This window comes from Notolepis coatsorum (genome assembly GCF_963971535.1).
Source record: "Notolepis coatsorum genome assembly, chromosome: 4".
NCBI classification, from domain to species: Eukaryota; Metazoa; Chordata; class Actinopteri; order Aulopiformes; family Paralepididae; genus Notolepis; species Notolepis coatsorum.
Window position 1 is genome coordinate 84,808,083 of NC_140168.1, and position 20,241 is coordinate 84,828,323.

Consider the following 20,241-nt stretch of genomic DNA (forward strand, 5'->3'; position numbering starts at 1 on the left):
GTCAGACGCTCGTGTTAGACTTGTCTCTGATTGTAAACTGAGGATCGTTTATTTCTGTGGCCACATCGTCAGTTTACAATGTATTTTTTTTTTTATACAATTTGACAAATCTGAATTTCTACAGTTCACTGTCTTGGCTCATTTAAAATATTCCACAACACACGCATGTGACACGAATTGCAAACCTTTCTACACTCACCGAAACATGATAGACTCTGTCTCTCATGCTGGCCCTGACCGATCCGGTAAGCTCTGCATACAAAAACTCCTCTACATGCCCAGATTTAAAATGGTTCTCTCCTCTTTGTATACTTTTGTCCTCACCAACAAACTATGCTGCCAGGGAACTCTTGGACACGACAGTAGACATTGCTAACGTCTAGTACGTTTAGCTACATTATAGGTAACGTTAGCTATGGATAAAGTTAACTTTAACGTTCGTTAGCTTAGTATCAGCGCAACTGTCAATGGCTGTGGCGCCTATTAGGCGACAGCACTGAATGACAGGCATTCTACTGGTAAGTGTAGTTCTTTTTTTAACGACGAATTAAAAACCTTATAACTAACTTTATTTCAACCAAAAATGCTAAAACAATAATGTTAGTGATAGAAGGGAACTCATTTTGTGCAAAAATGGAAAACTTGCCAATGTTCATGAGGCAGAATTATTACGATAGCCGATAATACATTTTCCCAATGATAAATCCCTATACGGGTGGACCGCACAGAAAACTAAAGTGAAGTCAGACTACACCTCCCTATTACTGACCAGCCAACTTAATCCTTAATAAGGTGATATGACATATGACCGATATATCCTATTATTTATTATGCGTATAGCAATCATTAACCACTTTCATGTGACCCGACAGCAATAACACGCTTCCTCAGTTATGTGTCCCATGCATCCCATTAAACTGTCCGTGGTCCATTGAGAGCAAAGCAGAATGTTACAGGATGCTGAGTTCACCCAACTCCTTCTCTCTCCATTTACAGTTCACCCAACTCCTTCTCTCTCCATTTACAGTTCACCCAACTCACTCTGTCCATTTACAGTTCACCTGTTTGACTGGCCTGTATAGTTTCAATCACAACTGTGTGTATGTATGTGTGCGTGTGTGTGTGTGTGTGTGTGTGTGTGTGTGTGTGTGTGTGTGTGTGTGTGTGTGTGTGTGTGTGTGTGTGTGTGTGTGTGTGTGTGTGTGTGTGTGTGTGTGTGTGTGTGTGTGTGTGTGTGTGTGTGTGTGTGTGTGTGTGTGTGCGTGTGTGTGTGCGTGTGTGTGTGTGTGCGTGCGTGTGTGCGTGCGTGTGTGTGTGTGTGTGTGTGTGTGTGGGGGGGGGGGGGGGGGTTGTAGGCAGAGACACATTCCTTAAATCCCCAGAGTCATCATCCTCTCTTCTTTCACTCCTCTCCTCCTCCTCATATTCTTCTCCTCCTCTCCTCTCCATCTGTTTACTCTTAGCAGCTCTGTGTCAGAGTGATGGTAGAGACAGCAGGGCAGAGTTGCAGGGGATCTGGTAGATGAGCTGATGACACCAGCTGGATTCATTCTCCACTGTATTGTCGGAAAAGAACGTGTTCCCCTTGGTCCTCGTCCGTTCATAGCCTGAATCCAGCCCCCTCCCCCCTGAACTGCTCCCACTTCCACTCCGTTTTCCAAATTCCATAATTCTATCATTCGATTCAAGTGGATTCGGTAATCCTGAATCGTCCGAACCAAATCGTGAAATTGATTTAAATCCTGCCCTCTTTTTCCCCGATCCTCCAATCACAACTGTTGACGGTTAACCTTCTGTAGTGTGGTAGTGAAAGGGTTAACCTTATGTAGTGTGGTAGTGAAAGGGTTAACCGTCTGTAGTGTGGCAGTGAAAGGGTTAACCTTCTGTAGTGTGGTTGTGAAAGGGTTAACCCCTTTTTGTGTGGCAGTGAAAGGGTTAACCATCTGTATTGTCTCAGTGAAAGGGTTAACGCTTTGGTAGTGTGTGGTAGTGAAATGGTTAACAAGGACAGAAGTTGGCGATTCAGGGGCGCTGGATCCAGGCTTAATCTGTTCATACTACGTCATTTAAATCAGAAGGAATCTTCACTTCCATTCAAATCATCATTATCCATCTAAAGCAGGGGTGTAAAGTACTTGAGTAATTGTACCTCATTACAATACTTTGTACTTTACTCGAGTAATATTAGGTTTGTATACTTGTACTTTTACTCAATTACATTTCAGAGAAAAAAACATACTTTTTACTCCTTACATTTAAAATGCAGACCTACAAAGTACAAAGTACAAATCTCGCAGGTCCAACTATTTTAATTAGTATGTTTAATTAGTTTCTCTGGCCAAACTAACGTTAACGTTATTAATCCTGCGGCCGCACTTCATTCAGCCAATCAAATCCCCATCAATGGAAAATTAACCCGCCCATACCCATGCTGATTGGTCCTTGTGCAAGACTAGAAAGCGGGGGTCTTTGATTAAACACCTGCTATCAGAAGAATAGACAGTCAGGATAAAGTTTTTACTTTTACTTTTTAGTACTTAAGTACATTAAGTAGAAGCTTTTTTTTACTTTTACTCAAGTGTGTTTTTAGCCAGATACTCTGACTTTTTACTTGAATACGATTTTGAGACGGTACCCATACTTTTACTTAAATATAATTTCTGGGTACTTTTTACACCCCTGATCTAAAGTTCTATGGTTCATGCTAGTTTTCTTTGCGGGGTGAGTTTGCAAGTAACAACATACACCAGTAGTATAATGACTTGTGAGGGTGTGACATCACACAATGGTTTGTCCAATAGCTCTAGAACAGAATGATCCTTCCTCCACCACAGCTGAGTAGACCCAACGTGAGGAATCCCCAACATGCGACATAAGAGCAAAATGGCCACGTCAACGTCAATAGACGGGATTAAATAGGTGCGGATGGCAGATGTCGGCAAGATGGCCGCTCACCAAAAACAACGCTATAGTGTGTTGACTTGTTTTGGAAAAGGTTTGTGAGCAGCACAACATATAATAATAATAATAATAATAATAATAATAATAATAATAATAATAATAATAATAATAATAATAATAATAATAATAATAATAATAATAATAATAATAATAATAATAATAATAATAATAATAATAATAGTTAATAATTTCTTGGATTTATATAGCGCCTTTCATGAGATCCAAGGCGCCTAACAGTGGAGGGTGGAAACTAAGGGGAAGTAAAAAGAAAGAAAAGAAAGAAAAGAGGGAAATCAAGAAGTCATTAATACATTTGGTGAAGAGGTGAGATTTGAGTTTGGATTTGAATGATTCCAGGGATGTAGCATGAAGATAGTCACTCTTTCAAACTTCAAACATAAACACTCTAAAACGTAAAGATGCTTAGATAAAAATGTTATGTAATGTAGAGTAATCATTTAAAAAAAAAAAATATATATATATAGCTTTTTAGAAAGATGTAGAATAAAAGTATTGCTTTTCGTGCAAACAATTATTGATACATTTGGGCAGGTCCAAAATAAATGTTGTTGTTAACATGTTGTATGCATGTATCCCCTCCCTACTTCCCATTTCCCCACGTGGAATGCACCTGATTGGATAAAAAATATTGATAAAAAATATATATATTATAATAACCATAACTAACCTTACTGTCATGCACTAATATACTAACCTACACTGTAGCACTCAACACTTTGATGAACATTGTTACTCAGCTGAGTTGTGCCCTTCCTGATGACTTGTCATACAGAACTTGTAAGTCGCTTTGGATAAAAGCGTCAGCTAAATGACTAAATGTAAAATGTAAATGTGAATGACACCGGGGCTCTAGTGTGACATCTAGTGGCTGCATGTTATCTATAGCACCTTTAATCTAAATTAAGTTTATTTCCTGTTGCAGTGCAATGTCTTTAAAAAAAACTAATAAACATTGATGATGTTCCCAGTGCGGAAACGCAGATCCCACAGGGCCGAGATTCTGTTAAATTAATGAAATATTTAGAAAGCTGGTCCCAGACCAGTTAGCAGCTGCAGCCAGTGTTGTAGTCGAGTCACTAAATCTCGAGTCCGAGTCGAGTCTCGAGTCCCCAGTGTTTGAGTCCGAGTCCAAGTCCTAGTCACCAAAGAAGAGCCAGAGTCGAGTCCCCATTACCAGAGTCCAAGTCATCAAGGTTGAGTCCACTCCACTCTGGCGGTCAAAGAGCTGGACATACAAATAAAAAAAGGTCAAACATTAAACATAAATGACACAGCGGTCACCATTTCAATGGGAGTTTATTTACTTTGTGACACAATAGCCAAACAAATGCACTAGCCATCAATATCTTATGCCAAATGAAAACATTTAAATGTATTTATTAGGGATGTCCGATATTATCAGCCTACCGATATTGGCATACAAATGTGATATCGGAAAATATCGGTATCGGTTTTAAATATTTTATTTTTTTATTTTTTTACATTTATTTAACCTTTATTTACCCAGGCAAGCAAGTAAGAACAAAGTATTTTGTTCCCTAGTATTTATCAATTAATCAATTAAGTCTGAGTCCTCGTCTGCACCTTACGAGTCCGAATGCAGTCAATGCTCGAGTCCACGTCCAAGTCCGAGTCATCAGTGCAAGTCCAACTCGAGTCACGAGTCCTGAAAATCAGTCCAGAACTCAGTCCTGAGTCCTGGACTTGAATACTACAACACTGGCTGCAGCGGTTCTTTACTTCCACATCGATGACAAACCCTCCTCGTACAAATACCCTGTTGCTGTGTTTTACTTATCCAAATAGCTGACGAGGTTAGGAAACACACTTGGACCGGAGCTGTTCCCTGCAGCGGTTCCCAAACTTTTTTGGCCGTGCACCCCCTGTCACCTCCCGACCTAGCTGACGCACCCCCCAATGGGTTTCTGTTAGAAAAAATTGTTGCTGGTCTCCGTGCACAGATTTTATTTTTTATTTTATCTCTTCCCACGGCGACTATGGATAGGGAATTTCTTTATTTAATTCAAATGTTCACGACAACATGGGTGCATGTACTCTGCCAGCATGTTTAATATCCATAATACTAAAGGTTTGACTAAGATTTTTATGAAATAATTTTTTTTTACCACCATTAGCCTTTTCATGTCACGCACCACCTAGAGGGCGCTCGCGCACCACAAGGGGTGCGCGCACCACAGTTTGGGAACCACTGCACTATACTATTCTTAAAGTGACCTTTCCTTTTGTAAAGTGACCATAAGTGTGAGCGTGTGCAGCATGAGTGTGTGTGTGCTCATGTTAAAGTGGCTGCTAGTGTGTGAGCGTGTAGTGTGTGTGTTGTGTGTGTGCTCATGTGTGCTTGTGTGTGGAGAGTTCAGTGTTCAAGGCTCTGATGGCCTGGGGGAAGAAGCTGAGCCGAAGTCTCTCTGTCCTAGTTGCTGGTGTTCGCAGGCGTTTGCCTGACCGCAGCAGCTTGAACAGGCTGTTGTTGGGGTGGTGAGGGTCTTTTGAATAATTGTTATTATTCGTTTTCAATCTAAACTGTTTGGGATTGTTTTCCCCTTTTCAAATTTGGACCAAGCGGTCTTCTCTCTCGTGCCGAGCAGCAGAGATAACAGCAGCGCGTGGAACTGATCTGATCCGTAGCGCAAGCGTTTATCCCAAGTTGCCTGGTTTCGTCCCGCCAGGCTCGAAACGGACCCTCCGCGCGCGACAACGTTGGGACTTGTTGTCATGTCGCCTGGATGTACAGGACGCGGTGTCACTCGCGGTCAGATACTAGTAACGTTACCGCGACGCATAGAGGTTCTTCACATTGGCTGGGGGGGGGGGGGGGGCGTTAGACAACGTTAGACGTTAGACAACCAATCATGCGGGACATGGTCTCAATTTGCGTGACACGTGAAAAGAGACAGAGATGCTGTACAATCCACCCGCAATGCGTGACGTCTGGCCACCCTAATTCTATTCTATTCTATTCTATTCTACCCCACACTGCCTTTTTGCCTGGTGGCAACTGGGTGATCTTGAATGTGTCGTTCTCTTTCAGTGACTGCATTTCATCATTCATCGCATACCCACTGACGTGACTTGGTTGACCGTATGGCATCCTGGTCATTTTGTGGTATGTCACAAACTGCTCTATACCAGTCTGTCTGCTGTATCCTCAGTCACATAATCCTGGAAGCGCACTGGCTTTCCTTCTACCCCGACTCTCAGTTCACATTCAGCCTCAGAAACATTACTTTGAACACGTTGACCTGATGCATTTCCCATTTTCTCATCATCATTTCCCTCATTTCCAAGGACCCCGGGGTGTAACTGCACCTCTCTGTACTGACATCCAATGTGTGATCCATGTGTCTGTGTTCCTTTTTCTTTGGCTCTCTCGTTTGTCAAAAAGAAAAAAAGAATATATAAATATATATATATTTTTTTTAATAAATCATCCTTTCCAAAAGCAAAGATGGCGCACATACCAGCGAGGCTAACTGCCTAAGAAAACGGGCACAGAGGCACTGCAAGAGGATTTCACACACTAGAGTCAAGATGTAGGCCTATCCATCAATCAAAAGTCAAAGTCGACTATACAAATCCTTAGTCGGGGACAGGCCTACTTTGTGAATTTCACTAACCTGTGTTTTCTGACCTTCTTCTCTGTCTGGATAGTACACAAGATAAGCTGGGCTGTTCTTGTCGTAGCCAATAAAAAGACCCTGCTCACATCTGGAAACTAACTTCCCTTTCTCTTATAAAAAAAGACTTTCGGCTTTTTTACATAAGGGTCCTTCATTTTCAATTCATCAAAACATTTAGAGACATACAAATATACAGTAGTTTCATAAATTTTTTAATTGTTTGGGGAAAAAAGGAAAAACATCGTAATGTGTATCGTGTATCGCCGAAAGGTCAGAAAATATTGTGATATCATATTTAGGCCATATCGCCCCGCCCTAATTGGCAGGTACATTTTGGCTGCCCTCGTCGACAGTCCTGCCGTCGTCCCGTCATCCGCCGCTGCCGCTCGGCTCGTTGGTCATCGGGGCGTCAGAACTGCACGGCGCTGGGCGGGATGTCGAACATGGACGGATCGAGCTGCTGTCCTTTGAACGGCGAGCCCTCTGTGTCCCAACCCTTCTTCAGCATCTCGTGCACCTTCATCTCGTGGCTCTGTGGCTTGCCCTGGAGCTTCTGGTGGTAGTCGAAGGTCAGTTTGTCCAGAACGGCGTGTTCCTCCTCGTCCAACGTTGCCCTGCTGCGCTCCCTGTTGATCTGGTTCAAATCGATCTCCTTCTCCCCCTTCAACACCGCGTTCCACCAGACCTCCCCGCACTTACTGAGAGACAGGACCACCCAGCGTCCAGGCTCCAGGCTCCACAGAGAGTTCTCCTTGTTGATCTTGTGAGAGAGTTCTCCTTCCATGAGGACCTGCTTTGCAGCGCCCTCCGTCAGAGACACACACACACTGCTGCTCTGCATGCTGACACACACCTGTCGGCCCTTAACGATGTTTTTGGGGACGTGGACACGGATCTCCACATCAGTGTAGTCCTGAGACCAGGTGTAGTTCTCCCGGACCGCTCCATTGTAACTCTCTGGGTTCTCCTGGAACTGGTCCTGATTCGCTGGTTTTGTACTGGCTGCTGCTCGCTGCGCCGCTCGGCCCGGCCTGCTGCTCCGTGGCTCAGAGCCACCGGCTGCCCGGTTGGAGACGGACGCGAGCGCCGAAGGTGAGCTCTGCGTCTGGGCAGCATCCTCCTGCGGCTCCGCCTGGATCTCCAGCTCCTGCTCCGCGGGGGGCACAGCTCTGGCCTCCTCTCTGGCCTCCTCCTCTCTCTGCTGAGGCTCCTTCAGCTTCCCGTCTCGGTCCTGCTCCGCCACGCGCTCAAACAGTCGGAACGTCTTTAGGACCATTTTCTCTGCCACTCCTGGAGGAAACCCCATTCGGTCGCTGGGAGCCGCCAGCAGGCGGTAGAAGTCGGTCTTGCGGTACAGAAAGCCGAAGTAAACCTGCAGAAAGTTCTGTACGTTCCCGACATGCTGCAGGATGCCTAGCAACGCGTTGTCATACATCTCGGTCATTTCCAGTGGCGACGCCATTATTGTCGGTGCTGCTAACAAAGAGATTAATAATTGATAATTGTGTGGGTGATGCCTGTGCACCGCCGGCCAACGGGAGAGGGTCTGTATTGTCTCTTTCCACAGCAAAACGGTAGGCAAGGCACCTTGGTTGAGAAATGCAGGCTTCAATCTATGTTGTTTAGTCTATCTGTTCAGTACTGTTCAGTCCTGTTTCAGGATGCGAATTGTTGAATTTATAGACAAATGACATGTTCTATAATGTTTGATTATGACATCACAAATGTTCTAGAATGTTCTATTATGACATCATACTGTGACATCACAAATGTTCTAGAATGTTTGATTATGACATCATACTGTGACATCACAAATGTTCTAGTATGTCCTATTATGACATCATACTGTGACATCACAAATGTTCTAGAATGTTTGATTATGACATCATACTGTGACATCACAAATGTTCTAGAATGTTCTATTATGACATCATACTGTGACATCACAAATGTTCTAGAATGTTTGATTATGACATCATACTGTGACATCACAAATGTTCTAGAATGTTCTATTATGACATCATACTGTGACATCACAAATGTTCTAGAATGGTCTATTATGACATCATACTGTGACATCACAAATGTTCTAGAATGGTCTATTATGACATCATACTGTGACATCACAACGCAACATGTTTGAGTGACATTTGATTAATATAAATAATATGTTTGGTAAGGCTGTCCCCGAAGCCTGTTTTTGGGACCCAGACCTCGTCAGGGTTCCTCGAACGGACGTTCGAACCTTCATTTTTAATAAAACAATTAAAATGATTAATTTTTTTTTATAAATTATAATTTTTTTCTTTTTTTATCCTCAAACTAAATCCTCAATTTGAATAAAGTGATTCAAACTTCGTCAGGGTTTTTCGAACAGACGTTCGAACCTTCGTATTTAATAAAATAATTTAAATAAAAAAATTAAAAAAACACAAATTCTTTTTTTCCACATCATCAAACCAAATCCCCCTCAATCATCCTAAAACCAAACTCGTTTTCAATGAAAAAATTTTAATAAAAAAATAGACAATTAGACAAAAAATAGACAATTCCGCGCTGGGAAATTGTGCAAGTGTGGGTGATGCCTGTGCACCGCCGGCCAACGGGAGAGGGTCTGTATTGTCTCTATGACAAACGGTTCAAAAGATACAAAAAGGGGGCGCGGCCTAAGGACGTGGTCAATATAGACCAATGAAAGAGGATATCCCAATGAAAGAGGATTAAAGTATTTCTATTCTATTTCTATTCTATTTAGGGTGACCAGATCCCAATAAAACAAATGTGGGACAAATGGTATGTTTGTGAGGGACAATGTGGGACCCCCTCCCCAGCGCAGCCCCCCCCCTTTTTTTTTGGTGGACTGTCCCTGTCCCCTCCATCAAGGCTCATCCGCCACTGTCCTCATTAAAATGACCACAAGCCTAATATGTTTTGCCCTTATTCATTTATTTTATTTTCCTTTATTCTCTAATGGGTGTTAAGTACTCAAAATAAATAAAATTACCACCCAGACTTACAATCACTTATGATTATAGGTCTGGACCCCCAGTCTTATCACACACATGCACACGCACGCACGCACGCACACACACACACACACACACACACACACACACACACACACACACACACACACACACACACACACACACACACACACACACACACACACACACACACACACACACACACACACACACACACACACACACACACACACGCACACACACACACACACACACATAATGACCACCCAGACTATGCATAATAATGACCAACCTCACAACGCTTTTTCACTCTCCTGCCCTCCGGGAGGAGAATGAGGAGCCTCCGAGCTGCAGGACCAGCAGACTGAAAGACAGCTTCATACACCAGGCTCTCAGGAAGCTCAACTCTCTCCCAGCTCTCCCCTCCTCTACTCTGCCACCACAGAACCTGGACTAAGAACACCCCCCCCCCCCCCCCCCCCCACTGACACACACACACCCAGCCCCCCCCCCCCCCCCCCCCCTCCCTTACCTGCCTCCACAGAATCTGGACTCCTCTCTTATAGTCTGCCCCCCACAGACTCTGGACTACCCCTCTGCCACTTTACTGCCATTATTTAGTTTATTTTAGTGTGCATCATATATTAGTTTACTGCCATATCCATCATCTCACTGCCACTTTACTGCCATTATTGTATTATTGTATTTTACTGCCATTATTTATTATTCATACTTACTAGTATGTACCATCTACCATGCTGCTAAAAGTTCTCGTTTACCTCTATATTTACATTCACTCATACATTCACTTTTTTTAGCTACTGTCTACATTGTATATAGTCCTGTATACTGTCCATAATATGTTATTTTATGTTTATAGTATACTATATATGTTACTTTATGTTTATATTAGATTGTGTTCTTTATATATACACTGTGGGAAGGGGGAAATGCTATTTCATTTCTCTGTATGTCTTGCACATTACGAGAGGTGACAATAAAGCCGACTTTGACTTTTGACAAAAGTAACTCACCAAAACAACTCAGAAGTCCAGGGATTCACACTGGCACTGCAGTGATGAGAGCAGGAACAGTAATGGCACAATAATAAAGAATATGATTATCTTCCACCTGCACTGATTTGTACAGGGGGGTGGTTACCGGTTACACGAACGGCTACTCGCATCTTTTTTATTGTCAAGTCAAGTCAAGTCAAGAGTTTTATTTGTCACGGCATACAAGTATACAATGAAATGCGGGGGGTCTTGCCCGCAGCGATTGTGCATAATACAATAGTAATATATAATAAGAATCCAATAGAACGACATTGTAAACAAAGTAGGGCATATCGGTATATGTACATGAGTTATTTACAGAGCATGGTAGGACATGCTAGGTCCTGTGGTAGTGCAGTACACTGTTAGCTACGGATGAGGCACTGGGTATTTATGTCACTGCTATACAATACTATATTATACAATCTCAAGTTGCAAAGCAATTTGACTGAAAAGATCTCCACTGGTGACCTGGTGGAAATAAGAAGTGGATTGGCGTTCCCTGTCCTCAGATATCAGCACGTCTAGAGAGTATGAACCTCTGGTCCGCTGGGGCTTCAGGCTCGACAGACTAAATGTTTATGTGGGCCTTTACCCTACTTACAGCAGATTAGCGCAAGCCCAGAGTTTATTAACATCATACTAGGCCTGTCCCCGACTAAGGATTTGTATAGTCGACTTTGATTGGTCGAAATTTGCCGATGGTCAACTGGTAGTCGACTACCCCCCTGAATGCAAGGGGGGGGGGGTTCATTCCATTTGGGCTGTGGGGGGGTGTTTAATGTCTGAAGGAGTCGATTCTTGTCCTCTGCGAAAGCATGCAATTGGTCCACTGATGGATACATCTTGATATGTCTAGTGTGTGAAATCCTCTTTCAGTGCCTCTGTGCCCGTTTTCTTAGGCAGTTAGCCTCGTATGCATTCCATTAGCGTTATAGCCACGCTTCTAGGCCTCTTTGCTTTTGGAAAGAATGATTAGAAAAATATAAAAAATATATAATAATATATATAATATATATATTTTTTGCATTCGACTAAGAGGTTGGCAGTCGACTACGGCTCCTTTCGATCGATTAGTCGACTATTCAACTAATCGAGGTCAGCCCTACATCATACCGATAAATGCCTTAGCGTTAGAGGCTACAGCAGGTCCTTGTTTTTGATGTTCAGAGAAGGAGGTTTTCGGTGGGCATATGTTTTGTGTCTAGATATTAAGTTAATCACGGTAAGGTAATCACGTCAGAATACCAGGGTTCTGTTTTCAGCTTGGTGCCAGACTTTGAAGCCTATGGGAGATGCTTGGAGAAGCAACATATACCAGCTATCTGAGGAAATGGGGGGCGACAGTGGGTCAGGAGGTAGAGCAGTCGTCTGGTAATCTGGAGGTTCCCGGTTTGATTCCCACTCCTCCCGGGCACCGTGTCGAAGTGTCCTTGAGCAAGACACTTAACCCGTAATTGCTCCAGATGTGCAGGTTGGCACCTTGCATGGTTGCCTCCGCCATCGGTGTGTGACTATGTGAGTGAATGGGTCAAATGTGAGGAACAAATTGTAAAGCACTTTGAATAAAAGCGCTATATAAATGCAGCCATTTACCATTTAAATAGCAGGAGTGTGCACCCAGCAGTCTTTCGGTGTGGGAGGAAACTGGAATAAAAAAAAATAAACTCAAATGCAGGGAGAGAACACACAAACTCCACACAGAAAGGCCTTCTGATGGGTTTGAATTACACTTAAAAAAAACAATGCTCACATTATTTCTTATTCGTTATATGGTGGAACATCCATTGTCTTTGCCATTTGATGAGGTGATTTGGGAACTTCCATCATTTGGGCCCGAGGATGGCTTGGCACTCGTATAATTGCAACGGAACTGTTGTTATTCATACTAATAACCGTACCGTCGAACAAAATTAAGATCAAACCTGTCAAACTAGACGTTTGCAGATCAAACGTGACTCTAGATCCAGCATATCAAACGTACTGTTAAAAACGTCAGAAACAGTCAATTCATTCCTGGGTCCCTTTCCATCTCTTAGTGTGTTGGATATTTACAGTACTGCTTGTGTGCATGTGTGCATGTGTGCATGTGTGCATGTTTGTGTGCGTGTGCGTGTGCGTGTGCGTGTGTGTGTGTGTGTGTGTGTGTGTGTGTGTGTGTGTGTGTGTGTGTGTGTGTGTGTGTGTGTGTGTGTGTGTGTGTGTGTGTGTGTGTGTGTGTGTGTGTGTGTGTGTGTGTGTGTGTGTGTGTGTGTGTGTGTGTGTGTGTGTGTGCTTGTATGTGTGTACCGATATCTCGAACTGCAGCTCCAGGTCTAAAATAACCAGTTTAAACAGGATTTTACCTGAGAATTGTCTCTCGATTCTCCTTCCAAACTGCCCTGGGTATAGAGTTCCTTCATGGAGATGCAAAGTGATCTCCAATGCATTGCTGGAGAAGCACGTCCAAAGCTGAAGTAGTTACCCAAGATGAGTCCATCTCCTTGGCTGTGTGAGTGGTCTAATAATACTTGTGCATGCATAAGATGCATTTTTAGCATTTAGCATTTTTAGATTATATATTAGATTAGATTTTGATTATTGGTTTATTAGATTATATAATATTGTAACTATATTTGCATGACCTCATGCATACCGCACCTTATGTGTATAAGTATACTTCATCAGAGCATATTTTTAGCATTTTTAGCATTTAGCATTTTTAGATTATATATTAGATTAGATTTAGATTATTGGTTTATTAGATTATATATTGTAACTATATTTATTGTAGGGCAAATATAACTGAGAGGGCATACCTACCCTCATCTCGCACCTTGTTGCATGTCCAGAGTTAATTATATTGTTATATTGTTTACACTGCCTTTTTATTCTATTTGTACTCGTACTTCTCCACTGTACGATAATTCTATGACCTGTACCATGTCTTCCACTACCTGTACCTCCCCTCCCCCCTCCCCGAGTCCCGAGTCCAATACATGGAGTTGATTGGGGGTGTTTATTTATTTATGTACGATAATAATTATTATTATTATGCGTATAGTTATTATGATTATCTAATAATGATAATAATGATGATGATAATTATAATAGTACACTTTATTTGTATAGCACCTTTCATACAAGAATTGCAGCCCAAAGTGCTTCATAAATACAATGCAGGTAATAAAACACAACAATGAAACAGCTCTTGTTTACAATACAATAATCACAGTGTGTAATGAGTCTAAGTGGCAAAGTGTATTAAAAGGCTAACGTGAAGAAATACGTTTTTAACTCACTTTTGAAAATATTTTGGAATCTCACATGGAATATAGAATTTTGAGAACAGAACATTCTAAGGATGATGTGTGGAAAGTCCAGCCAAAATCCTGACAATTATGATACGTGTCTGTTCATTCATTCATTCAAACCTTTATTTTCAATGTCGTCGAGACTTTACAGACATTTCAGTCCATGTGGTGCAGTTTTGACGGCTTTATTGAGGTCACTGTCATTTACTCTGTTGAAAACAAATAGAACCATGGGGGCATCAGTCGCTATGGCGGACACAGCCAATGACAGAGAGAGGGAGGTGGCAGATATTGGGTCGATAAGGTCATGACCTGGAGTAAACATGTCTCACAGATCCGTGTATCAAATATGGTAATTCAGTTCTGTCTCGGAAGACCTGACTCTTTATCAATAAAGTATACCGTGTTCATTTCTGATGCCATTCGTTAAGTTTGATTGTTTTATTGTATTTATATCTATTCATTTGCACATTATTAAAACCTCACTAGGCAGTGATTTAAAATCAGAGCAAACATATAGAGGGGAGGTGGTTTGACAGACAGAAGTCCCCGATGACAACATATACCGTTTCATGCGGAAGTAAACATATTATTATGATTATCATTATTATTATTAGTAGAAGTAGGCTAGTAGTAGTAGTATTTAATATTGTTATTATACATATATGTATTGTTATTATTAGTAGTATTATTAATAATAATAATAATAATAATAATAATAATAATAATAATAATAATAATAATAATAATAATAATAATAATAATAATAATAATAATAATAATAATAATAATAATAATAATAATAATAATAATAATAATAATAATAATAATAATAATAATAATAATAATAATAATAATAATAATAATAATAATAATAATGATCAATATAATAATGTATTATGTATTATTTATTATTATACTCATAGTTATTATTATACTTATAGTAATTTTCAATTAAACGTGTTCACAACGGGGTCTATGATTTATTGTGAGTAACTGTCCTGATTTCTTGAAAGAGAAGTCAGTGTCGAGTCTTTCCAAATGTAATTTTAGCCGCATTGAGCTACACTGTATTAGGCTGACGTCAGACACATCTCTACATGCAGCTCGTTCCAAATCGTGGTGAATCGCACCAAAACTATCTGGATGGATAGATACAGTAGCACTCCGGGAAACGGGGAAAATGTGTTTCTTTTGTGTGTTTTGGTGGAGCTGCCCCTTTAAGTTAAGGGATCGGTTTATAAACACCCCCCCCCCCCCCCCCCCCCCCCCCCTCAACTGATAGACTGTTGACATGCTGCTGACACACTATTGATAATATATAGAGGGCTGTACAAACAAAGTGTTACCATAGTTGTTAAAGCTCCAATATTGAAGTTCTTTTCAACAAGTTTGTATAGGTTTTTGACGTCGCCTAAACATGTCTTTGACGTTTTTTTGCTTCATAAAAACGACTCAGACTACACATTCTAGCAGCCTCTACACCTCTCTGTTTCAGTCCTGTTCTCATTCTAGCAGCCTCTATACCTCTCTGTTTCAGTCCTGTTCTCATTCTAGCAGCCTTTATACCTCTCTGTTTCAGTCCTGTTCTCATTCTAGCAGCCTCTATACCTCTCTGTTTCAGTCCTGTTCTCATTCTAGCAGCCTCTATACCTCTCTGTTTCAGTCCTGTTCTCATTCCCGCTCAAGCCCATGACCATCCCATTGCCGTTGTGTCCTTGGGCAAGACACTTAACCTACTTGCCTCGTATGAATGTGTATGCATGTGAATGAATGTTGGTGGTGGTCGGAGGGGCCGTAGGCGTTGATTATTCGCCACGCTTCCGTGAGTCTGCCTCAGGGCAGCTCTGGCTGCAATTGTAGCTTACCACCACCGGTATGACTGTGTATGAACGAATAATGGACTCTGTGAAGCGCTCTGAGTAAAGAGAGAGCGCTATATAAATCCAATCCATTATTATTTATTATTATTATTCTAGCAGCCTCTATACCTCTCTGTTTCAGTCCTGTTCTCATTCTAGCAGCCTCTATACCTCTCTGTTTCAGTCCCGTTCTCATAGCAGCCTCTATACCTCTCTGTTTCAGCCCTGTTCTCATTCTAGCAGCCTCTATACCTCTCTGTTTCAGTCCTGTTCTCATTCTAGCAGCCTCTATACCTCTCTGCTTCAGTCCTCTTCTCATTCTAGCAGCCTCTATACCTCTCTGTTTCAGTCCTGTTCTCATTCTAGCAGCCTCTATACCTCTCTGCTTCAGTCCTGTTCTCATCCTAGCAGCCTCTATACCTCTCTGTTTCAGTCCTGTTCTCATTCTAGCAGCCTCTATACCTCTCTGTTTCAGTCCCGTTCTCATCCTAGCAGCCTCTATACCTCTGTTTCAGTCCTGTTCTCATTCTAGCAGCCTCTATACCTCTCTGTTTCAGTCCTGTTCTCATAGCAGCCTCTATACCTCTCTGTTTCAGTCCTGTTCTCATTCTAGCAGCCTCTATACCTCTCTGTTTCAGTCCTGTTCTCATTCTAGCAGCCTCTATACCTCTGTTTCAGTCCTGTTCTCATTCTAGCAGCCTCTATACCTCTCTGTTTCAGTCCTGTTCTCATTCTAGCAGCCTCTATACCTCTGCTTCAGTCCTGTTCTCATCCTAGCAGCCTCTATACCTCTCTGTTTTCAGTCCTGTTCTCATTCTAGCAGCCTCTATACCTCTCTGCTTCAGTCCTGTTCTCATCCTAGCAGCCTCTATACCTCTGTTTCAGTCCTGTTCTCAACGGGCTGTTTCTGTGTCTGTAACGAGCAAGCTGCTTTTATCGTACAAATACGATAATCATCGTACATCTAGCAGTGGTGCACGAGCCTGTACCGTCGAACGGAATTCTGATCAAACTGTCAAAACTAGACGTTTGCAGATCAAACGTGACTCAAGATCCATCATATCAAACGTACTGTTTTTAGGCAGAAAATAGAAGATACATTTTTTCCCCCCCAAGATATCTCGAACATCATGCACGTTATCATACAACGGAGATTGTAGCTGCAAATCTGAATGTTTAGTTTCAAGAGGGAGAGTTCTTGTCACCGCTGAACTGCAAAAAAAATCAGTGTTTGGACAAAACAATGCAAAAAAAAATAAAAACATCAATGCAAAACACAGTAAAAACCCATTTGTTCACATTATTTGTTTCGTGCGATGCACATGACCAGTCTTGTCAAGGAGACGCGAGGCAGTTCCTGGAAGGTTCGAAGGAGGAGAGGAAGGAGGGAGGGAGGGAGGGAGGGAGGGAGGGAGGGAGGGAGGGAGGGAGGTCAGAGTTAGACGAGAGACAGGAGTCAGAGAGGGGAAGTCGAATTCCTCACCTCTCTTCCAGAACGGCTTCTCACATTCCTGCCAGGCGGTGTTCCTCGACGTGCGTGTGTGTTCGTGTGGTTTAGTGCGTCCCAGCTACTCTGCCAACACACATAGTGTAGGTGTGTGTGTGTGTGTGTGTGTGTGTGTGTGTGTGTGTGTGTGTGTGTGTGTGTGTGTGTGTGTGTGTGTGTGTGTGTGTGTGTGTGTGTGTGTGTGTGTGTGTGTGTGTCGTGTGTGTGTGCTCTGAACAAGTAGTCAAGTGTTGATCTGACATCCACGTATGTCCGTATCATATTTATTATTATTAGCACTACACTCCGCCGGGGCATTGTGCCCATCTCATACCCCTCTCTGCCACCGTTAAAAGCCTATGGAGATGTTTACCTTCTTTGCAGGGCTATAACTTTTTACAATTGTATTGCTATATTGACATTACTATGGCCCATTCAACATCGATTATCTATCGTTCAGGATGTGGGAACGTTATATACTTTTTCATTCATACATTGTTGTGTTAATACCTTCTAGAATATAAGTATGTTTTTAATCTTTTCTGCTGTAATTCCAAAAACGCTAGTTATAGGCCCAAACGCATATGATAGATTATCGATTGCCGTTTCTTTCCCATACACGCTATATTAAAAAATTCAAATGTATATGATCGGTATACATTATGCTTCATCATGCGTGGAGGAAAGGGGGGGGGGGGGGGGGGGTCGTTTATAATTCCTTGATCATCAGGGCCGATGAGACTGGCGGTGAAAGATCCCAATTATTCGACGCCGATCGCCTATAGGTCCATTTCCGGTTTGTATGGCGCAATAAACGCCGAAATCATATCGATTATTAAGTTTAGATGTTTACACTCTATGTACTATAGTGTCTGTCAGGAGTCCCGTAGCGAGATGTGACTGCCGGAGGAATTTCATCGATGCACGGATGGCACTTCCGGTTTTTGCGAGAGTGTAACTCGCCCGACCATCCACCAGGCGGCGGTATTGAGCCGGTGCAGTCACATCTAGAGTCCAGCTAGGGCATCGGGGGTTGGCTGGATGAATTATGAATGCCATGGCGAAAAAATGAAATATTGATCTCAAAAACGCTGTACAGCGATCTTGGCAGACAACACATAACGGGCACATAGCGGGCAATAACGCTGGACAGCATTTCCGGCGCTGGATGTGTTAAGCAACGCTGACCCCTCTGACCTCTGACCTCTGCCATCCCCCGTCCCCCCCCCACATCATCCCCCATTAGCCTTGTGGCTGCATTCAAGATTCAAGAGATTTATTCGTCACATACATACACGAGACATGTAGTGAAATGAAGGTGGCCATGCCCGCCTTGATTGTGCAAAAAAAATACAAATAATAATAGAATAAAATAGAATAGATAATAAAATAGACATGATAAAAAGTACTAAGATAAAATGCAATACAGTGCTAAGCTGTAGAGAGTGCAGAATGTGTGGTCTGTGTGTGTGTGTGTATGTGTGTGTGTGTGTGTGTGTGTGTGTGTGTGTGTGTGTGTGTGTGTGTGTGTGTGTGTGCGTGCGTGCGTGCGTGCGTCTGTGTGTATGTGTGTGTGTGTGTGTGTGTGTGTGTGTGTGTGTGTGTGTGTGTGTGTGTGTGTGTGTGTGTGTGTGTGTGTGTGTGTGCGTGTATGTGTGTTCTCATGTGTGCTTGTATGTGGAGAGATCATACTGCAGGCCTCCAGTAGCTGCTGTGTTCCGTCAATCTGATAGCCTCGAACCACCGGCTCTTATCAGGGGTTGGCTCAATTAGGCCTGACCCGAAGGTCCGATGCCCCCCCCCCCCACCCCGTGGCACCTGTCAGTCTATAATGCTGATATTAAATTTTTTATTATTTTTAGCCTATTTTTAAACTGAATCAAACCGCACATTATTGGGATGCTAGATCCTAATGTGAAACACTGTGATTTATCTTTTTTATGCTCGCTTATGCCTGTATTTTTTTTCTTACTGCTGTGAAGCACTTTGAACTGCAACCAATTTCTGAATGAAAAGTGCTATACAAATAAAGTTATTATTATTATTATTATTATTATTATTATTATTATTATTATTATTATTATTATTATTATTATTATTATTATTATTATTATTATTATTATTATTATTATTATTATTTTATTATTATTATTATTATTATTATTATTATTATTATTATTATTATTATTATTATTATTATTATTATTATTATTATTATTATTATTATTATTATTATTATTATTATTATTATTATTATTATTATTATTATTATTATTATTATTATTATTATTTTATTATTATTATTATTATTATTATTATTATTATTATTATTATTATTATTATTATTATTATTATTATTATTATTATTATTATTATTATTATTATTATTATTATTATTATTATTATTATTATTATTATTATTATTATTATTATTATTATTATTATTATTATTATATAAACTGTGGTCTCTCCCTCTCCCTCCTCCTCCTGGTGTTCTCTCCTTGGAGAGAGAGACCGGTGGAGGTAAACCCTTTCACTGCCGCACTACCAAACGGTTAACCCCTTTCACTGCGACAACACACATAAGGTTAACCCTTTACTATCACACTACCGACACTACCGACGGTTACCGATTTACGTGATAGTAAAGGGTTAACCTTCTTTTTTTTATATTTTATTTTTTTATAATTTTTTAAACAAAACACATAAACATAAACATAACAACATAAAATTAGATATACAAGCATTAATTAACAGTGCACATCCAATGAAATCACCATTTAAATAAATGTATTATACAAGATATACACCTAATACTTGCTATCTAATACCCTACACAATTATGCTCTCGCTCGCTCCCCCCCCCCCCCCCCCCCCCCGGGCCCCCCCCTTGGATAATCCTGCCATTTTCATTCGCTCCTAACCAGGCACTACAATT

General features: G+C 41.4%; 2 protein-coding genes across 2 annotated transcripts in view; one reads left to right on the top strand and one right to left on the bottom strand.

Moving 5' to 3' along the window:
* Positions 1-20,241, top strand: part of tinagl1 (tubulointerstitial nephritis antigen-like 1) — a 125,286-nt gene that overhangs the window by 46,176 nt on the left and 58,869 nt on the right. The gene's annotated exons all lie outside the window — the stretch shown is intronic.
* Positions 7,030-8,082, bottom strand: LOC311227786 (nudC domain-containing protein 3-like; the record flags this gene model as incomplete). The annotated part of the gene is made up of 1 exon (XM_084313595.1): positions 7,030-8,082. One exon carries the CDS (start codon positions 8,080-8,082, stop codon positions 7,030-7,032), a length of 1,053 nt encoding a protein of 350 aa, XP_084169721.1.